This window comes from Protopterus annectens, chromosome 17.part0 (assembly GCF_019279795.1).
Source record: "Protopterus annectens isolate FY-2018-M chromosome 17.part0, PAN1.0, whole genome shotgun sequence".
NCBI classification, from domain to species: domain Eukaryota; kingdom Metazoa; phylum Chordata; order Ceratodontiformes; family Protopteridae; genus Protopterus; species Protopterus annectens.
The window spans coordinates 510,834,772-510,856,960 of NC_056751.1; the positions used below are offsets into that span (position 1 = coordinate 510,834,772).

The 22,189-nt window shown below is 45.0% G+C and overlaps 1 protein-coding gene across 2 annotated transcripts in view; it reads left to right on the top strand.

The window, feature by feature from the left end:
• Positions 1-22,189, top strand: part of AKT1S1 (AKT1 substrate 1) — a 480,046-nt gene that overhangs the window by 86,437 nt on the left and 371,420 nt on the right. For both annotated transcript variants that reach the window (XM_044059601.1, XM_044059600.1), the window contains exon 3: positions 14,513-14,593. In XM_044059601.1, coding sequence (XP_043915536.1) covers positions 14,513-14,593 — 81 coding nt within the window. The remainder of the gene's footprint in view (positions 1-14,512; positions 14,594-22,189) is intronic.

The following is a 22,189-nucleotide window of genomic DNA, read 5'->3' on the forward strand; positions in this document are numbered from 1 at the left end:
TGCAGGCTGCTACCAAGACACTTTCGAAGTCCGGTATGCCACAGAATTCTTCTTCGTCTAAGGGTCATGTGGTCGTCTCTACCTTGGATGGGTCCGGAGCTGCTGTTCAGGCACCAGCTTCTGAGGAAATCCTTCACAACACTGAATCCTGACATAAATAGACTTCTTTTGCAACTACTGTTCTTTCAAAAACTACAGAGTTCCTTAGGCCCAGGGGCCGAACCACACCCAAGAAACAGACTACCCACTCTCAGGCGCCTGCTCCCTTGCCTCTGTCTCAAATCCTTAAAATGGCAGAAGAACTTATCATGCTAATTAGGGGAAGGCAAGTCACCCCCTCAAAAAGGAAAAGAGGTCAGTCTCCGGTAATTTCTCAAGGACAAAAAGGGATTAAAGGAATCTCTGCTAAGAATCCCACTCCCTCAGACAGGGATTCCCGAGCAATGGACAGATGGGGTAAAAAAGTATACACCCCAGCTACTCTTGCTGTCAGGGCACTAAATTGTCAGTTCCCATATGCTTAAATATCAGCAACCTACTTTGGAACTCCTTAAACAAAAAATGTCGTCCTTTCCTGCATGGGCAGAATCAAAAGATTTACAAGACTTTATGTATTCTGCAAGTCAAGTAACTGAACACACTGCACTGTGGTTTTGATGCCCTAGAAGCTTCTTGCAGGGCAGCAGTCACTGGATCTGTCATTAGAAGACCTGCATGGCTTAAGGAACAACCTCTGCTAGACTGTGTCTAATCTAAATTGTTGGATGCACCCTTGCACAAATAACTTATTTGGCACTAAAGCAGATTAGGTCTTAAAAAAGATGGATGATCAAGCAAAATCTATGCAGACAGTTTTCTTACAGGTCCAGGCCCCCTAGGCGCAGCAGGCATTTTCCCTCAAAGCACTGGTCCTTTCCTGCTCAGAGTAAACAGGCCCAGCCTAGGCCCTGTGGAAACAGCCCCCCCCAGACAGCAGCCCCAAGGGTCTGGATCCGCAGAGCAGGCACTGGCTTTTGAGGAAGTTCTTCGCAGTACCGATGTTGGACACAAACTACCTCTTTCGTGTCTTCACTTCTGTCTAAAACTAACGAGTTTCTAAGGCCAAGAGTATGCGCTACGCCTAGAAAACCGACCAAAGCACATGCACCTCCTTCCTTGCCACAATATCAAATGCTTAAAATGGCAGAAGACCTTATGCTGATTAGGGGAAGCCAGCCTTCCCCTGCTAAGAGAATGAGACCAGTCCCCTGCAGCTTCAACGGACCAAGAGTCTGACTCTGAGGTATCTGATTTAGGAAGACATGCCCTTATCTGCTTATGAGGATTCTGATGCAGAGGAATCCATTTCCTTTGCCTCTCCTCCAGAGGATTTTTCTTTTGGTGAAACCTTGCATACCTTAAGAGAGCATTCGCATTGGGAATGCCAAGACTATCCTCAGTCCAAAAAGGGACTCTGAGAATTTCTAGATTTGCCACAACATAGGCCTTTAGCAATGCCCCCAGTCCTGGAACTTGTTGATGTCTTTATGGAATCCAGCCTTACCCCTGATACTTTACCCCCTGCTCCTAGGAAACAAGACTGGTACCACAGAGTACCTGATTCTCACAAATTCCTTTTCAAAAATCCGACTGCTGATTCAGAGATCCTTTCCAAGGGGCCTAAAGGTTTCAAAGCTACTACAGCTAAGAATCCCACCCCTTCGGACTGGGATTCCAGAGCTTTGGAGAGATGGGGTAAAAAAATATATACCTCTGCAACTCTTGCCATTAGGGCTCTGAATTGTCAGTTTCACATGCTGTAGTACCAACAACATATTATGGACCTTTTATTAAGCAAAAAATAGCAACCTTTACAGACTGTGCAGAAAACAAAGAATTGCAAGAGCTTATGCATTCTGCAAGCCGAGTCAGCAAGCGTATATTGCAGTGTGGTTTTGATGCCCTAGAAGCATCTTTCAGGGCAGCAGTCACTGGTTCTGTACTGAGAAGGCATGCTTGGCTTAAGGAACAGACCTTGCCAGACCATGTCAAATAAAAGTTATTAGACTCTCCTTTGCACAAGGACAGTGTGTTTGGCACCAAAGCAGAAGATGTTCTTAAAAATATGAAAGAAAAAGCTAAATCTATGCAGACAGTTAAATAATTCTTGCAAGTACAGCCTCCTAGATTCAGTAGGCATTGCCCCTCGAAACATTGGTCCTTTCCAGCCCCCCTCAAGGCCATCTCAAACCAGACCCAAGGGTAACAGACCACCCAGACTGCAGTCTCAGGGTATGCAGAGATCTAAGCAATGAAGTGCCTCCACCTCCAAAGCAGGGAGTGCTAAGCCACCCCCTTACGGAAAGAATGCCCAATGACTTCTCTGCTCCCCTCTGCCTAATTTGTGGCCCTAGGAGGAAAACTTGCCCTTCATGCAAAAAACTGGATTTCCATCACCAAAGACGGATGGGTCCTCAACATTGTATCCCAGGGGTACAAATTTTACTTCCACTCACTGCCGACCCCAAACAGGGCCCCAAACCTTCCTCCAAACCAGTGGGCAGAGGCACAAAATCAAGTTCAATCCCTGATCTCTATAAAGGAAATTCAACCTGTTCCTGCGGAACAGACTGGCCAGGGGCTCTATTCCAGACTTTTCCTGGTACCCAGAAAAGTGGGCACTTGGCGCCCAGTCCTAGATCTGTCAATTCTCAACACCTTCCTGGTGGTACTAAAATTCAAACTGCTCACCCTGCAGTAGCTTCTACCTATGCTAGCCAAGGATGCCTGGTTAGTCACCCTAGACTTAAAGAAGCCTATTTGCACATCCCTATAAGGGACTCATGCAGGAAATATCTATGCTTCAGGGCAGGATCTATGCATTATCAGTTCTTTGCACTTCCCTTTTGCTTAGGTATTCAGAAAATGCCTGGCTCCTGCCATTGCTTACTGCAGACTGAGAAATATCCAAATTTACCTGTACTTTGACGACTGCCTGATTCAGACAGTCGGGAAATGCTGTTGCAGCACTTGACATTTGTAAAATAAAAACCTTCCAACCTCCTGGGGTTACACCATCAACGAAAAGAAATCAAAACTTGTCCCCAGTCAAAAGATTTTATTCCTGGGAGCAAGCTTGTACACAGTATCCCAGATAGGCTTGTTTTTCTGGAGTGAGGAATGCCATCTGACAGGCTGTTTTACTCAAATGGCCACCAGAACCCAGCTATCCGCAAGGAAAATCCTGCAAGCCGTAGAGTTCATGGCCCCATGCGTCCTACTAATTCCATATGCCAGACTGCATATGAGGAAACTTCAATGGTACTTTGGTGCCAACATTCTCAGGACCTGAAAACCGTCATTCCTATCATACCCTGTTGAAGGATAGAGACTTTGGTGGGCAGCAGCATGCAACCACAACAAAGGACTGCCCTGTACTCAACCCGTCCCTTCCCAGACCCTAACCACAGACCCATCAGGCTATGCCTGGGGAACACACACATGGACGGCAAATGCATTCGGGGCCACTGGAGCCAAAGTCAAATTCATCTGCACATCAGCCAAAAAGAGATGCTAGCTGTGCAGCACCCCCTGACAGCTTTCAGATCCCTACTCTCACCAGGACATCTGCTAATAAAAACAGAAAACACCACAGTTGTATGGTACATCAACAAGTGGGGAGGGGGGGGCACACTCGTACCCACTCTGCAGACTAGCCATGGCCCTTTGGAACATGGCCTTGGACATGCAGGTCCATCTGCAAGCTCAATTCCTGCCAGGCAAACAAAACTCACTGGCAGACTACTTAAGCAGAAATCTCCTAGACCTACACGAGTGGCAGTTGGAGCCCAGCAACCTTCTGATTCAGAAATGGAATCCAGAGGTGGATCTGTTTGCCTCCCCCTGCAATCACCAGCTCAGCAAATTCTGCACCAGGACTTCACAGCAGGGCCTGGAAAGTGGATGCCCTATCCTTCCAGTGGGCAAGTCTCTCAATCTGTCTTTTTTCCCCCTCTGCTCCTTCTCTCAAGAGTATTGAAGATAAGACAGGAGAGACCAATTGCCCTGGACTGGCCACGCCAGCACTGGTACCCGCTCCTGTGCACCCTGGCACCTACACCAGAACCCAACCCTGTGCTCTCAGCAGGGGGGACAGGTCTTGCATCCGCAACTGCAAATCCTAAGTCTTGCAGCCTGGCTTATTCCAGGAGTTCTTCCCCAGTAACCAGCCTAAGTAAGCAGGTGCTGGATGTAATTCTTGAAGCCAGAAGACCCAGTACAAGGAAATCCTATTCTGATAAGTGGAAAAGGTACTGCTCCTAGATTCAGTCTAAAAGAGAGGACACAAACTTGCCCTCCCTGCCTCTAATCCTGGATTACTTAGCAGATCTACTCCACAGAGGCCTGTCCTTCTCCATTAAGATCCATGCCTCTGCCATTTCGGCCCATTACAACACTGAGCCACCTCTCTTCTCTCACCCTCTTATCAAACGGTTCCTGAGAGGGCTAAACAAATTAAGGCTGCCAAGGAGAGCACCCACCCCTGCTTGGGACCTTAACTTTGTACTGGAAAAGCTGCCGCTACCCCCCCCCCCCCCCCGAGCCTGCAGTGTCAGCAGAGTTAAAATTCCTCTCTTGGAAAACCGCCTTGGTTCTGGCCATCACTTCAGCTAGAAGAGTGTTTGAGCTACATGCACTTATGGCTGTGGAACCTTTCATTATTTTCCATGCTGACAGGGTTTCCCTCAGGACTTAACCCTTCCTTTATGCCTCAAGTGGTGTCTAGTATGGCTCTCAATCTATCCATTTGCCAACCTTCTTCTCCTAACCCTCAAAATAAAGGGGAAAGGATCCTGCACTCCTTGGACGTGCACAGACTGCTCAGATTCTACCTTGATAGCACTGAGCCCTTCAGGAAATCTGACCAGTTAATAGCTTTGCAGAGGACAAGGCAATTTCTAAACAAACAATTTCTAAATGGATAGCACACTGCATCCATTTTCTACAAGCACCATGGGAAACCAACCCTGCAGGGGGGTCAGAACACCTTCCACTAGGGCAACTTCTATCTCTACAGAATTCCTCAGGGGAGTCCCCACCAAGGGACATCCTGGAAGCTGCTACATGGAGTTCTGTACACACCTTCATCAAGCATTACCACCTGCCTATTTTTTCCAAATTCAGGGCGGGTTTTGCTACAGCAGTCCTGCAAGGCATATTAGCCAGCCCCAACTCTTCTTGACTGCCACCACCCTTCCTCAGCTTTGGGTATCTACCCAAATGTGATGACTGCAGCAGTGAAACACGAGCATAGTACAGTTATGTACACTTACCATAAATTTTAGATGTTTGAGTGTATTCACTGTTGCAGTCCTGGTTTCCCTCCCTCCAGCCCCCTTGTTTCTCTCCTCTCTCTGCCTATTACTCACACCTTTCAGGAGTATTGGAATTTACTTTTTACTGTTGGTGTTTTCCCCACCATAACTTGACTCCCTATTTGGGGGGCTCCTGACATATGGGGCAAGCAAAACTGATTGATTGTAATGGCATCGGCTGCCTGTTTTTATACCCCCGACGACCTGACATCCGTCCTGGAGCGACAGCAACCGACGCAGAAATACTAATGCTCTGGTATTCGGGCCGACTGAGGGCTACCTGCAGGCAGATAACCAACGTGTGATGACTGCAACAGTGAATACACTCTAACATCTACATTTATGGTAAGTGTACACAACTGTACTTTCTAAGCCACCCCCTTATGGTAAGAACTCGGAATGACTCTCCTCCTCCCGACCTCGCCTCTGCCTACCTTCACATACCCCTAGGAGGGACACTCTTCTTTCACTCAAGCACCTGGGCCACCATTACCAAGGATCAGTGGGTTCGAAACATTGTGTCTCAGGGGTACAAATTCTCCTTCCATACCCTTCCAACCCCAAAAGGGTTCTAAACACCTTCCTGGTGATCCCAAAATTCAAAATGCTCACCCTCCAGCAGCTGCTACCCATGCTGTCCAAGGACGCTTGGCTAGCCACCCTGGACCTAAAAGAGGCCTACCTCCACATTCTTATCAGGGAGTCCTGCAGAAAATATCTCTGCTTCAGAGCAGGATCTCAACACCTTCAGTTCTCTGCACTTCCCTTTGGCTTACCTACTGCTCTCAGAGTTTTCACAAAATGCCTGGCTCCGGCCATTGCCTTTAGCAGACAAATGTTCAGATTTACCCCTACTTAAGACGACTGCCTTATTCAAGCATACAGCCAGGAAAAGCTGCTCCGAGACCTGGCCTTTGTAAAGAACCTACTAATCTCCTTAGGGTACAAAATCAACAAAAAGTAATCCAAACCGGTGCCCACCCAAAGGATAATCTTCCTGGGAGCAAGTCTGGACACAGCATCCCAGATGGCATACCTTACACCAAAGAAACAAATTTTCCTGTCTGCTTACTTCTCTCAACTGGCCACCAGGCCCCAGCTTTCTGCAAGGAAAATCCTGCAAGCCCTGCGGTTCATGGCATCTTGCATACTCCTCATTCCGTATGCAGGACTGCATATGAGGAAACTTCAATGGTACCTAAAGAGCCTTTGGTGTCAACACTCCAAAGATCTGGAAACTGTTCTACCTGTTATTCCTTGCCTAAGAAAGGAATTTCTTTGGTGGGCAACAGCCTGCTCCCACAACAAGGGACTGCCTTTCTCTCCACACCTCGCCGCCCAGACCCTCACCACAGACTCATCAAACTACGTTGGGGTGCACACCTGGACGGCAGGTGCATACACGGCCAATGGAGCCCACAGCAAATCCCCCTGCACATCATTTAAAAAGAGATGTTGGCTGTGCAGCAGGTCTTGATGGCTTTCAGACCCCTTCTCTCTCCAGGGGGTTCTCCTGATCAAAACGGACAATACCACTGTGATGTGGCACATCAACAAGCAGGGAGGGATTCATTCCTGCCTTCTGTGCAGGCTGGCCATAACCCTTTGGCTCACAGCCACTTCCATGCAACTGCATTTGTTGGCACAATACCTACCAGGCTCTCTACTCCCTAGCAGACTAGTTAAGCAGAAAGCTTTTGGACCCACACGAGTGGCAGCTAAACAGTAGTACCTTCTTCCTAATAACTCAGAAATGGGGAACCCCGAAGGTTGACCTCTTTGCCTCCCAGACCAACCACCAGCTCAACAAATTCTGCACCAGGGAGCATCACTGCATGGCTTGGAAACTGGATGCCCTGTCCTTCCCTTGGGTAAACCTCTCTGTCTATGCCTTTCCTCTCCTACCTCTCATCCCAAGGGTACTGCTCAAAATAAGGGAGGAAAAACCAAGGAACATTCTCATAGCTCCAGACTGGCTCAGACAGCACTGGTACCCATTGCTGCGCAGCCTGTCCCCGCTGCCTCCATGGCATCTTCCTCAGATTCCAAACCTCCTAACCTAGAAGGAAGGGGAATTCATGCACCCCCAATTGCAGACACTCAATTTGGCAGCTTGGCTCATTCCCTAACCCCCGACCAATCTGCCATCCTCAGTAAACAGGTTCTAGAGGTTATCCCTGTTTGGCATCTACTTTTCCGAAGTACAAGCAAACACAGGAGGGTTATGGCTGACAAAGTTTGCAGATGACTGCAAACTGGGCGCCATAGTAGAAAACACATCTGACACAGATATCCTTCAGAAGGGTCTCACAGAAACGGATAACTGGTGCCAGAGCCATGGCCTAAAGTTAAATGCCAAAAAATGCATAGTCATACCCTTCGGGAAAAACAAGGTTACCCCTAGCTACCAAATAGGTGGCAATCCACTGAGCACAGAAGAAGTTATCAGGGACCTGGGGACCCAGGTTGATAGTAGTCTGTCATTCGACACCCATGTAGCTAAAGTAGTTAGGAAGACCTTCTACATTGCCCACCTTATCATGAAGGGATTCTCATCTAGATCAAGGGAGGTCATAGTCTCCCTATACTGATCACTCATCAGACCAATGATTGAGTACAATGCCCCATTCGGAATGTATCTGACCCGACACTTGCAGCAGCTGGAGAGACCACAAAAGTTCCTCACCAAAAGGATAAAGGGTCTCAAACATCTGTCCTATGCTGCCCGACTGAAAGAACTCCAGCTCTATTCAATCGCTTACCGCTTGCTCAGAGGTGACCTTTGCCTAACATACAAGGCCATGTCAAACCCAGATTTGATGAATATGCTTCACCTCAAAAAATCTAGATCCGCCAGAGCCACAACGGTCGCAGACTTAAACCTCGACACGGCTATTAATAGGACGTGCTGGAGGGATAGATTCATCACCCAAAGACTCCCTATGCTGTGGAACAAAATCCCGGTATATGTGGGGCAGAGCACCTCGCTGGCCTTGTTCAAGAGAAATCTTGACCAATGGATGGGAGATCGCAGATATACCCCAGGGATTACCTCAGTGTCACTGCTCGACAGAGGCACAGCAAAATAATGGGTATAGTTCCCCATACTAAAGGGGTGACGTAAGCCACAAAACTATGGGCTAGGCTTGTAAATGCCTTCGGGCAGATAGCCTAGTATGAACCTATGAACCTATAAGAGAGTCCAGACACTTTAGCACCAGAAAGTCTTATGCAGATAAATGGAGAAGGTTTTGCACCTGGATCCAGGCGAATGGGGCCAGTATGGCACAGCCCTCCATTCCTCTCATCCTGGATTACTTAGCTGACCTAGTACACAGTGGTCTTTCTCCTCTATAAAAATTGATGCCTCTATTTCTGCACATTTGCACACTGAGCAGCCTCTTTTCTCTCCACCTCTGATTAAACGGTTCCTTAGAGGGGCTAGCAACTTGAGGCCACCCAGAAGGGCACCAAACACCAGCTTGGGACCTTAACTTTGTCTTAGAAAAGCTCACCCTGCCTCCTTTCGAACCAGCTTCTTCTGCAGAGCTTAAATTTCTCTCCTGGAAGACTGCCTTCCTTCTGGCTGTCACTTCACCCAGAAGAGTGTCTGAGTTGCAAGCACTCATGGCTGTGGAACCAGTCCTCATTTTCCTTGCAGACAGGGTATCCCTCAGATGTAATCCATCCTTCATGCCCAAGGTAGTGTCCAGTGTGGCTCTCAACCAATCCATTCGTTTGCCCACCTTCTTTCCTAACCCCCCAAAACAAGGGGAAAAGGATTCTGCACTCTCTAGACGTGCACAGACTGCTCAGATACTATCTGGACAGGACTAAACCTTTCAGAAAGTCTGATCAATTGCTGGTTAACTTTGCTACAGGGTCAGAAGGCAAAGCCATCTCCAAGCAAACCATTTCCAAATGGCTAGCACACAGCATCCATTTCTTCTACAAACAGCATGGCAAGCCTCCCCCAGGGGGTCAGGACACAGTCCACCAGAGCAGCCTCCACCTCTGCAGCTTTCCTCAGAGGGGTCCCCACCAGGGCCATCATGGAGGCTGCCACCTTGGACATCTGTTTACACTTTTAACAAGCATTACCACCTGCCTCTGTTCTCCAAATCCAGGACAGGGTTTGCCTCTGCAGTCTTGCAGGGCATCCTAGCCAGCCCCTAGCTTCCTTGACTGCCTCCACCCTTTTCCTCAGCTTTGGGAATCTACCCAAATGTGATGACTGCAACAGTGAAACACGCCAAACATAGTACAGTTGTATAAATGTGGATGTTAGTGTCTTCACTGTTGCAGTCCTGGCTTCCCTCCCTCCTTCCTTTGCTTTTTGTTACCTTTCTTCCTTGTTCTCCTTTTCTTTCATGGGACATACTGGTATTTATTTTCCACTGGTGGGATTCTTCCACCAGAACCATGGCTCCTTGACCGGTTAGGGCAAGAAAAACTGATGTAATGGCGTCTGCTACCTTACTTTATACTACTGATGACCTGACGTCAGTCTTCAAGTGACAGCAACCGACGCAGAAATACTAAGTGTCTGGTATTTGGGCCGGCCGAGGGCTACCCTGGCAGGGATAACCCAAATGTGATGACTGAAACAGTGAAGACACTCTAACATCTACATTTATGATAAGTGTACACAACTGTACTGTACATTTATACATTTTTGCAATTTGTTTTTCTTTGCTTGTTGTCTGGCAAATGGCATTACTGTCACCATGTAGCTTGGCAGGCAGCAGTGGCTTGCTCAGTAAGGCATACCTCTCCACTGTCTGTGGTTTTGCCACATTTTTGTCCTACCCTGTCAGTGAAGTTTGTGATTCTCTGGTAAATTGATGAGGATTGTAGTCTGTCAGTAGTGCCAGACAGAGTTTCAAATTTCATAGTTAGGAAAATGTGTGATGCAGAGCCTGTTGTATTAACTTTGTACATGAATAAGAGTAATTTAATATTTAAAGTTGTTCCTGATTTTTGAGCCTTGCCCCCCCCCCCCCCCAGTTATGTTAGGCTTCATCAGGAGATGTTGAACAAAAAAAGTTGAGAGGTACAAAAGAAGATAATCAAAGGAGAGAACAGTAATAAAACCATGGCATACTCAAAGATCCATATCTACGAGTTGTATCACTTGACCAAATTGTTTTCAGTAGGTGTGTGATGGTACAGAGACCAGAGTATCCAAGTCCAAGGTAGGTTAGGTTTGTCGATTCACAGTACTATCTGCATGTCAGAAACATTCACTTAACAGACTGTTCTGTTCTTCTGCAATAAAAAAAAAATGTTTTAGCTTTAGACAGGCAAATTTTCTATCTTGATTTATAGAACTTGGGCTTAGTGTCTCTGATCTAGTCCATTCCTGGGTACCATCTGATAATAATATGATATTCAGTCTTGTGTAGCAGTTGTTGAAAATGGTATAATGGTTGTGGAAGTGAGTACTTGTACTTCATGCACTCTGCCCCAGGGAAGGAGGACCTCTTCTGCACTTGCAGAGTACAAGGAGTTGCTATCTGTGCTGCACCTGCTGATCCAGAGCAAGCACTGAATAGACTTTGCTCTTTATTTCTGTAGCATGTTAAGGAGTGTGCATCTGCTGAGCTGAAAGGAGCACTCGTTGCAGCTGTTGAGCTCATGTAGACAAGTGGGGGTACCTTTTTATGTATAAAAAGAGAAACGGCTTCAGGTAAAACCCAACTTAACAATGAAACTTCTAAATCAGTCTCTAAAATTATGGTCAGTGCTATTATTGATAGTGTCATTTCTTATGTTTGATCTTATTACTGGATTGATAGACGAACCATTAAGTATTTTAATGTTCTCAAACCCACTATACCTAGAATTTATGGTTTACCTAAGGTACATAAAGACCTGGTTTCACCACCAATGCGTCCCATAGTGTCAGGGGCTGGGTGGTGCACTGAGCCCTTATCCATCTGTGTTGAAGGCACAATACATGGATTATTAGAGAATTGTCATACCATTCTAAGAGATACTAAAAAAATGTTCCTTGAAAGGTTACATAACAGGATGGACACTATTACCAATGACACTGATTTTGTATTGGTTACAATGGACATTGAGTCATTATTTACCAGTATCCCTAATACTTGGGGTATTGAAATGGTTAGAAATTTCCTGTCAACAAATAGATGTTTTTCAAATAGTAAGATACAACTTATATGCAGTCTCTTAGAAATTATATTGGAGAATAATGTTATGTTTGAAGAGAAAATTTTCCTGCAACAGGTTGGCGTGGCTATGGGCACTCCTTGTGCAAATAGCTACGCCAACCTTGCACTAGTCTGCTGGGAAGAAACACATATACTTTCCGGTTTGAATCCTTTCTTACATCAAGTGTTATGGTATGTACGTTTTGTGGATGATGTTTTTATTTTATGGAATGGCAATGGTTCAGATTTTGCATCCTTTGTTTATCTGCATGCCATCACTGACTTTTTAAAATTCACATACCGGCTATCTGCAGCTGAGATTGATTTTCTTGATGTACATCTAGCTAAAGCTGAATTTAACTGCTTCAAGAGCAGCATCTTCCACAAACCAACCAGAAAGAACACATACCTACACAAAACTAGTATGCATCCCAGGCACATCCCGAGAAATGTATTAAAAGGGCAAGTTTATATGACATTAAGATTACATGATGATGATGAGGATGCATTACTAGCATTAAATTTAAAATTTGAGTTTATAGCTAGAGGATACCAACCTGATGAAATTGATAAAACTATATCTGATGCATGGCATATGAGATCAACTAAATGTAGACCTTATTTTAACAACAATGAGGTAGTTCTATGTAATAATCCATCTAACATTAACTCTAGGCCACATAATGAATTTAGAGTAGTGTTACAGTTTGCGAGTGACGTCAACCAATATGTTGACGTAATTAAGAAACATTGGCACTTATTACAAGAGGTACCACAGTTGCAGGTTATTACCTGTAAAGATCCACTATTCAGTTTCAAGAACAATATGTCACTCAAGAAGCAGTTATGTAACAAGGATATGCCTAAGAAAGCCATCCCTTCTTCACGTTAGGGCACTTTTCCTTGCAGGTCATGCAGTGCCTGCCCCTATATTTACAGTGTAAATACCTATGTCCACCCCACCAAGCATTTTCAGTTACAGCTTAATACTTATGCTGATTGCAAGAGCACTGATGTTGTTTACTATTGTTTTTGTCAGAAATGTCCAGTGTTTTATGTAGGTAAAACAAATAGATTTCTTAAAGACAGAATTCTAGAACATCTTCGTGAAGTCAAAAATAAGAAACCCACTAATGCACTCGCCCAGCATATTATTAATACAGATAATTCACATTCTTTTAAGTTTTTTGTGCTACAGCGCATACACAAAAACATTAAAGGAGGGGATATAGAAAATTTTACTGAAAGCTGTGAACAGAGATGGATCATTAAATTGAATGCAGATAAATATCCAGGCCTTAATGGCTCTACTTCCTTGGTTCCTTTCTTGAAAGCAAGACGCCTCAAACATGTTTAATTTTAGGCACCTCATACACCCATTACACCTTTTAGAGGCATAGACTACTTTTAGTTATACATACATATTGTAGATGGATTTTATAACTAGATCTAGATTTTTATCCTTTAATTTTTCATAGCTATAGTATTTATGGAGTTTATATCTATTAATTAGGTCTTTTACCAACAGTTTTGTATATAGTTTTTGTATGCAGTTTTTATATGCAGTTTTTATATGCATTTACATGCAGTTTGTTATACGTGTCTTTTATATGCAGTTTTCTCTATATGTAGCCTTTCTACATTTATACATTTATAAGTTGTATAGCTTTAATGGCTTAATTGACCTATGACATCAGTGATTGAGTCTGTATATAAGCAATGGAGTGTTTTATTTTCTTGTCTGATGAAGCAATTAGTTTTGCGAAAGCGCTCACCACTGTTATTATTTTTTGTGTAATAAAGACACTATTGTGTGGTACCTCGGTGTATTTTTGGGGGTACCTTTTTGCCTGTTGAACCCGAAGCAGAGCCCCAGTGCATGTTTTCATAGGGGGATATTCCTTGTATGCATGTTGGTTATGAGGAAGGGATGATCCATTCTGCATTCACAAATTGCAGAACGGGAAGGGAGTGTCTTTACTGCCCTGACCAGCTCGAGGGGAGTGCATGTGTTGCATCTTGGGTCAGAGAGAGGAGGTGACTCTTGCACCTGCTGAAACTAAGAAGGATTCTTATAGCGTCTTTTGAGACTGAGGGGTGGAGCTCCTGGTGTAATGGTGGAGCACAAAGCAAAAGACCGTAATGTTGCTAAAACTGCCAGCCCAAGGGAAGCAGTTGCCTCTGCTGTACCTGTTACGTGTAAGGGAGTGCTACATCTACTACACCCTCTGAGCCTGAGCAAGAATGTCCCTTTTTGGCTGACCCTGGGAAAGGTGCGTCTGTGTGGTGTTTGAGAATGAGGAAGTGCCACTTTCCCATTCACTAATCCCAGGGGAAGGAAGGAGTACCTATACTTTATTTGATTCCAAGGAATGCAGTGAGGAAGGAAGTTGTGCTGCTACTTACCCCAGGGAAGAAGAAAAGGAGTGTGCCCCTGCTCCTTATGAAACCAGGGAAGAAGGCTCCCTACTGCACTTGCTGAACTTGTGGGACAGAATGCTGTTATCTTATCAGCTCAGCCCAAAGCGTTGAGACAGTACACCCTCTGTGATTTAGTCTGGAAGAGATCATGTGTTGCATTTGCTGAGCTAGTGATAGGGAAAGCAGTGTTGCATCTGAGCCCAGGTTCAGGAGTCCCCTTTATGCAGGTTAAGTCAGGTGGAGGAAATGCTTTTAATTCAGCTACTGGACCAGAATAGTAGGGTGTTCATAATGCATATGCTAAACACAGATATGAATGGCCTCTGCTGAACATGCTGAGATTGGGGGAGGAAATGTGCTTTGCATGCATGTTAACACTCAAGGGAAATGGAGTGCTTCCTTTGCATCAGATGCTGCCAGTGCAGTGTGTGCCTCGTTGAGTTAAAGCATAGGGCACTCTCTATTTTGGTGTTATTTGTTGATTAACTCGAGTGTCATTTTTCTTTGGATTGCTTAATTAATTAGAAAAATGTTTGATTGAGATGTTCTGCCTTTCTCCAGTGATGTTTACAATGGATGAAGATTCCCCTACACAGGACTGTGAACCTTTTTTTGAATCTGATGCAGAAGAAAGCACTGATGGTGAGTATGCCTGCTTGTGATTTTGATGAAAGATTCCAAATAAAATATGGTCTGTTTTTCAACAAGAACAGTAGTTAACTGCATCTATTTTTCCAGTCTCTGTCAACATATGGGTTATGTTTATTTCCAGGTTTTTGCTTTAACAGTAGTGAATATCTCAGTCTAGTATCTAGTTATATACTGTCCATTGGATGCTGCAGCTATATAGATTGCAGATGAAATTGCCATATAGCTTCATAGCTGGTGAGAAAAAGGGTCCACCTTCAACAGATGGTATGTGTATATGCTGTAGGCATTAGGATTGTTTAGCATCAGACCTGTTCACCCTTCTTGTGGATCCCATCTCTCCTAGTTCCTTATTGCTGCACATTTGCTCAGTCACAAATGAAAGAGGCATTTACAGCTGTTTTGTGTGTGTGTTTTTTTTTTCTTTTAATAAATGTTTTTTCAATGCATAATCTTTCCTGAAGCCTCAGTAATGGGTAGCTTATTTTTTTTTTCTTTTTTTGTAAATGTTTAGTTTCCTCCCTCCACCCTATTGATTATCTTTGTTTCACTGTTGCAGTCATTACGTTTGGGTTATCGGCTTGCAGGTAGCCCTCAGTCAGCCTGATTAACAAAAGTCTTGGGTCCTGCGTCGGTTGCTGTTCTTCCATAACGTCAGGGCTATAAAACATGCAGCTGACGCCATTACATAAGTCATTCTTGCCGTGCGGTGCCAGAAGCAGTTCGCATGTGCCGGTTGGCCGACTCCTGAAATTTTTGTTTTCGAGTTTCAGAACCGAAGTCGCTAAGTACCCCATTGGGGAAACTTTTTTCTTGCTCCTTGCCGATGTCAGTAAAAGTTAATAATTGCATTAATTGTGGAAAGCAAATACCTCCTAAAGATTTTCATCTGTACTGTATTCCTTGCCTAGGCCCTGACCACTACGTATCTTGCTGTTGGTTTTGTGCTTTATTTTAATCAGCGCACTATCAGTTGTCGGTATATTTTCGCCTCTAAATATTTCGGTTCTCTGTTTAATTATACAGAGATGTCGTCGGTTAGCCATCCGACTACCAGGATTCTGAAAAAACGCAAAGATAAAGACCGAGACAGGCCACCGAGGTCCAAAACTGCCGACTAAGCTTCTCTTAAGCCAGTCGCCAGTTCGCCGGTACACAGTGAGGCGCAGCCCCTGATACCCGCTACTTCTTTTTCGCAGGACTCTACTGAGACCCATTCGGAGTCTGGTATGCCGCGAGATGCTTCAGCTATGGAACCCACGGATGTCTCTACCTTGGATGGGTCCAGAGCCGCTGTGCAGGGCATCTGCTTCTGAGGGTGTATTAAGGCCTATAGACATGCATATTAAACAGACGCCACCTTCTTTACTTGGGCCTAAATCTCGATCCATACCTAAAAAAACAACACCCAGGCCACATGCTCGGGCCTCTATGCCTAAAAAAACAAATTTATAAGAATGGCTGAAGATCTAATAACTCTAATCAGGGGCAGCCACCCCCCCTTCTAAGAGGCCTAGGACTGAAGTTGGTTATGAATCTTCTGATCAGGATTATATTTTTTTCTTATTCTTCTGATTGATCTGGATTTGCCCTTATCTACTTATGAAGATTCTGATGCAGAGGACTCCATTCACTCTGCTTCCCCTCCTGAGGATTTTTCTTTTGGGGAAACGTTACATACTCTAAGGGAGCATTTCCACTGGGAAAGCCATGATTTTTCTGATTCAAAAAAGAGGCTTGGGGATTTCATTCCCCTACCTTAGCATAGGCCTTTAGCTATTCATCCTGTACTAGACATTGTTGATGCTTTTTCAGAATCTAGTTTGGCCCCTGATTCCCTGCCTCCTCCCAGAAAACCTGACAGATACTACAGGGTCCCAGAGTCCCACAAGTTCCTTTTCAAAAATCCTATTGCAGATCCAGAGACTATTTCACAGGGGTCCAAGGGTCTTAAGGCTTCTACTGCTAAAAATTCTACCCCTTCTGATAGACTCCAGGGCGCTGGATAGATGGGGTAAGAAGGTTTACACTTCTGCAACCTTGGCCATTAGGGCTTTAAACTGCCAGTTTCATATGTTAATGTATCAGCAACATGTTATTGGACTGCTTAAACAGAAAATGATGTTGATTCCTGACTGTGTGGAAAATAAAGAATTGCAAGATTTAATACATTCTGCTGAACAAGTTGGAAAACCTACTTTGCAATGCAGTTTTGATTCATTAGAGGCCTCTTGCATCTTGCAGGGCTGCTGTTACTGGGTCTGTGCTCAGAAGGCATGCTTGGCTTAAGGAGCAATCTTTGCCTGATCATGTTAAAGCTAAATTGTTGGATGCTCCTTTAAATCAGGACCGCCTGTTTGGCAACAAGGCTGAGGAATTTCTTAAAAAGATGGAAGATGAAGCTAAATCTATGCAAACTATGTGAGATTTTTTTTTACAAGTTCAGCCTCCTAGATTTAGTAGGCACTGGCTGTCTAAGAATTGGTCCTTTCCAGCCCCTTCCGGGCTTCTCAAGCCAATCCCAGACGCAGCAAAAACTCCAGGTTTCCCAGGGAACTCGCAGAACTAAGCAGTGGGGGGGCCTCCACTTCCAAGTCTGGGAATAATAAGACTCCCCACTATGGTAAACCGTCTCAATGACTTCCTTTTAAATTTCCAAGCACTCAACATCTGACTGCCCCTTTTGGGGGAAAGATTGCTCTTCATGCAAATAATTGGGAACTCGTTACCCAGGGCAAATGGGTTTTAAATAGTGTCCCAGGGATACAGATTTCATTTCCACATGCTGCCAACACCAAGTGGGTGGCCGGACCTACCCCCAAATCAGTGGACAGAGGCCCAAAAACAAGTACTTTCTCTCTCAAGCATGGGGGCTATTCAAACTGGTACTAGACAAGGTTTCTACTTGAGACTTTTCCTGGTACTCAGAAAAGAAAATTCATGGCGTCCTATCCTGGACCGGTCTACTCTAAACGCCTTTTTGGAGATGCCAAAATTATTCAAACTGGTACCAGACGAGGAAAAGGGACAAGGTTTCTACTCTACTTTTCCTGGTACTTGGAAAAGAAAATTCATGGTGTCCTATCCTGGGCCGGTCTACTCTAAACGCCTTTTTGGAGATTCCAAAATTCAAGATGATGACTCTTCACCAATTACCTCCTATGCTAGGCAAAGATGCCTGGTTGGCAACACTAGATTTAAAAGAAGCATACCTGCACATCCCAATCAGGGAATCTTGCAGAAGATACCTCCGCTTCAAAGCAGGCTGCACACACTCTGTTCTCTGCACTGTCCTTTGGCTTATTTACTGTGCCCAGGGTATTCACAAAGTGCCTAGCTCCAGTTATTGCATTTTGCAGGCAAAGAAATATTCAAATATACCCATACCTGGATGATTGTCTAATTCAGGCAGAAAGCCAGGACATGCTTTTGAATTATCTGGCCTTTGTAAAAAGGGTTCTAACTTGTCTGGAGTACACCATAAGCGAAAAGAAATCACACCTGGTACCCTGTCAAAAAATTATATTCCTGGGAGCAAGCTTGAATACAACTTCCCAGATGGCTTACCTCACACCAGAAAAACAAATTAATTTGACAACCTACTTCAAACAAGTGGCCACAAAAACCCTGCTATCTGCAAGACAAATACTGCAAGCCTTGGGGTTCATGGCCTCCTGCATTCGTCTAATTCCATTTGCAAAACTGCATATGAGGAAACTACAATGGTATCTAAAAAGTCTATGGTGTCAACATTCTCAATACCTAGAAACAAAAAGATTCCCATCATACCTTGCCTACGCCTAGAGTTCCTTTGATGGGCCGAGGCCTGCCACCAAAACAAGGGACTACCTTTCCAACCACCCCCTGCCGCCCTAACCTGAACAGATGCATCAGACTATGCATGGGGTGCTCACCTGGCAGGGAAGTGCATACAGGGCAAATGGAACTCAAGTCAAATGCACCTGCATATCAATCAAAAAGAAATGTTAGCTGTACAGAATGCTCGGATAGCCTTCAAGGGCCACATTCTTCCAGGACAACTAATGGTAAAGATGGACAACACCACTGTTATGTGGTACATAAACGAGCAGGGGGGTACACATTCTTGCCCCCTCTGTAGACTAGCCATGGCATTGTGAAACACAGCCTTGAGCTACCAAGTGCACCTACAAGCTCTGTTCCTGCCAGGAAAATTTAAATACACTGGCAGACTGACTAAGCAGAAACCTCATGGACCCACATGAATGGAAACTGGAACCAAGGATTTTCAACATGTTGACAAGCAAATGAGGGAGCCCAGATATAGACGTGTTTGCCTCTCCCCAGAACTACAAATTGGACAAATGTTGCACAAGGACTCCCCACAAACAAGCCTGGAAAGTGGATGCTCTGTCCTTCAGCTGGAAAAACCTAACAGGACAAACCAAGGATGATTTTGATTGCTCCAGACTGGCCGCGCCAACACTGGTTACCCCCTCCTGCGCAGTGTGTCACGGTTCTCTCCATGGCACATGCCTCAGACTTTTTTTTTTTTTTTGCTGTCTCAGCAGGAGAACCAGATTTTGCACCCTCAGCTTCCAACACTGAACCTTGCAGCCTAGCTAATTACTTAATCTCTCCTTTACCATCCCTCAGCAAACCTGTGATGGATATCATCTCCGAGACAAGGAGGTCTAGTACTAGAAAATGTTATGCTGAAAAATGGAAAAGATTTTGACCAATCTCAAGGGATGAGCACAGCAGTGCCCAGTTTACCTCAGATTTCACAATACTTAACTGAGATGCTTTACAAGGGCCTGTCTTTTTTTTTCTCCATTAAAATCCACGCCTCCGCCATTTCGGCTCATTACAACACAGAACCTCCCCTCTTCCCTCATCCACTGCTCAAGCAGTTCCTCAGAGGGGCCAAACATTTGAGACTACCCAGGAGAGCTCCAACCCCAGCTTGGGACCTTAAATTTGTATTGGAGAAACTCACTCTACCTCCTTTTGAGCCAGCTGCTACTTGTTGTGTCTTTCGTCTTTACCCGGTTAGGGGTCGCCACAGCTGAACTCCAGTCCGCTAATGATTGGCAGTATATTTTTATGTGCCGAGTTGCCGGCCCTGACGCACAACCTTCAATGAAGGTTCGCCCATTTACGCACGTCTCCACGCAGAAGATGCTCTAGCTGAGAATCGAACAGGACAACGTCTTACTGTGAGGCGGCAAGCTACCGCAGTACCACCACCGCAGTTGAGCCAGCTGCTACTGCAGACTTCAATTTTCTTTCTTGGGAAACAGCTTTCCTTTTAGCAATCACTTCAGCTAGAAGGGTATCTGAATTACAGGCCTTTATGGCAGTGGAGCCTTTCATCATCTTTCATGCGGACAGGGAGTCCCTCAGAACCAATCCATCCTTCATGCTCAAGGTGGTATCCAGTGTGGCTCTTAATCAGTCCATTCATTTGCCAACCTTCTTTCCAAATCCACAGAATAAAGGGGAACAGATACTGCATTCCTTAGATGTGCACAGACAACTTAGATTCTACTTGGACAGGACTAAACCTCAAATGAAATCAGAACAACTGCTGGTAGCATTTGCCGCAGGGCCAGAGGTGAAAGCAAACCATTTCTAAATGGGCAAGCCATTGCATTCATTTCTGCTAGAAGTACCATGGAAAACCTATCCCCCAGGGGAGCAGACCTCACTCCACCAGGGCTGCATCTTACATCTTCCTCTGCAGCCTTTCTCAGAGGCGTCCCTACCAGGGACATCCTCGAAGCTGCTACCTGGAGTTCTGTACATACTTTCACCAAGCATTATCATTTGCCAATTTTCTCTAAATCAAGAGCAGGCTTTGCCACTGCTGTCTTGCAGGGCCTTATAGCTGGCCCTAATGCTATCTAAACTCCTCCTCCCAACCATAGTTTTGGGAATCTACCCAAATGTAATGACTGCAAGTGAAACATGAAGAACATAGTACAGTTGTGTACACTTACCATAAATGTAGATGTTCAAGTGTATTCACTGTTGCAGTCCTGGTTACCCTCCCTCCCTCCAGACCCCTAACTTCTTTTGGCTATACCTCTGCTTTCCTTTACTATGCTTAAAAGTCGTTTTGGTGTATTTACTTTTTTGTTGGAGTTGTATATTTGTGCTTTTATGTTTAATTGCTTTACATTAGCGTGCACCTGACATCTGGGGCAAGAAAAACTGATGTAATGGCTGCATGTTTTATACCCCTGACGTCATGGAAGAAGGGCTAGCAACCGATGCAGGACCCAAGACTTTGTTAATCAGGCCGACTGAGGGCTTACCTGCAAGCAGATAACTCAAATGTAATGACTGCAACAGTGAATACACACTAACATCTACATTTATGGTAAGTGTACACCACTGTACTTTCTGACCTGTGGCATATTTTGTCTGACAACCACTTCTTTAAAACCCCCTTACAAGCCTAGAACTCATGATTGATGCCTTAATGAGTGAGGGCCATTCCAATTGTCTCTGTACCTTGGGAAGGAACATCATGCTTTGGAGTACCCAGTTCACCCTGGTTTTAACTTGGGAGTGAAAAAAGAGATGCCGAGACAGTCTGGTGGCCTGACACATGAAGGAGGTCTGTCAGATAACTGGATCCAGGTGGATTTAATCTTGTATTTGTTGCCCATGAACAATTTAAGTTGTTAAAGACCATAGCAAAAAATATTCTGAAAGCACCAAAGCTGGCTGCCAAACTAGCATTTATCCCAGGTCTTTGTGTTCACCATTGACAATGTCACAACACTGTCTCTAACAAGACTGTATCTAACAGACTCCAGGCATTTCGACTGCTTCCATCTCCAGTGGACTTGCAGAGGTAATCTAATTTATAGAATGGTCTTGGTGGCGCATGGAGCCACTATAGTCATTTAAGACTGCTTCAGGCTGTGCCTCCCTCACCTGGGAAATGAACTACAAAAATCTGTTTTACTCTGTGTGAGGTTAAGCAGGAAGCACATGCCACTCAGCCTTATCTTCCCTCTGCTACGATGTGTCTGGATAACCTCTCCATTGCACTGCACTTAGTCATTTTGACACATTGTGGTTACTGAAAATCTGCCTGTTGTAGACCTGCACCCTCATTGAGTGTTCTGCAGTGAACATCACTATGCACTTTGGAAACTGATCTGATGGTGCCCCTAGTCTTGACACTTTGCATTGATTCCTTTGGCTTCTGTTGGTGTTCATGCATAGTCCTCTCTCTCTCGCTCTCTGTCTCTCTCTCGCTCTCTGTCTCTCTCTCGCTCTCTGTCTCTCTCTCTGTCTCTCTGTCTGTCTCTCTCTCTCTCTCTCTGTCTCTCTCTGTCTCTCTGTCTCTCTCTGTCTCTGTCTCTCTCTCTGTCTGTCTCGCTCTCTCTCTCTCTGTCTCTCTGTCTCGCTCTCTCTGTCTCGCTCTCTCTGTCGCTCTCTGTCTCTGTCTCGCTCTCTCTGTCTCTCTGTCGCTCTCTGTCTCTGTCTCGCTCTCTGTCTCGCTCTCTGTCTCTCTCTGTCGCTCTCTGTCTCGCTCTCTGTCGCTCTCTGTCTCGCTCTCTCTGTCGCTCTCTGTCTCGCTCTGTCGCTCTC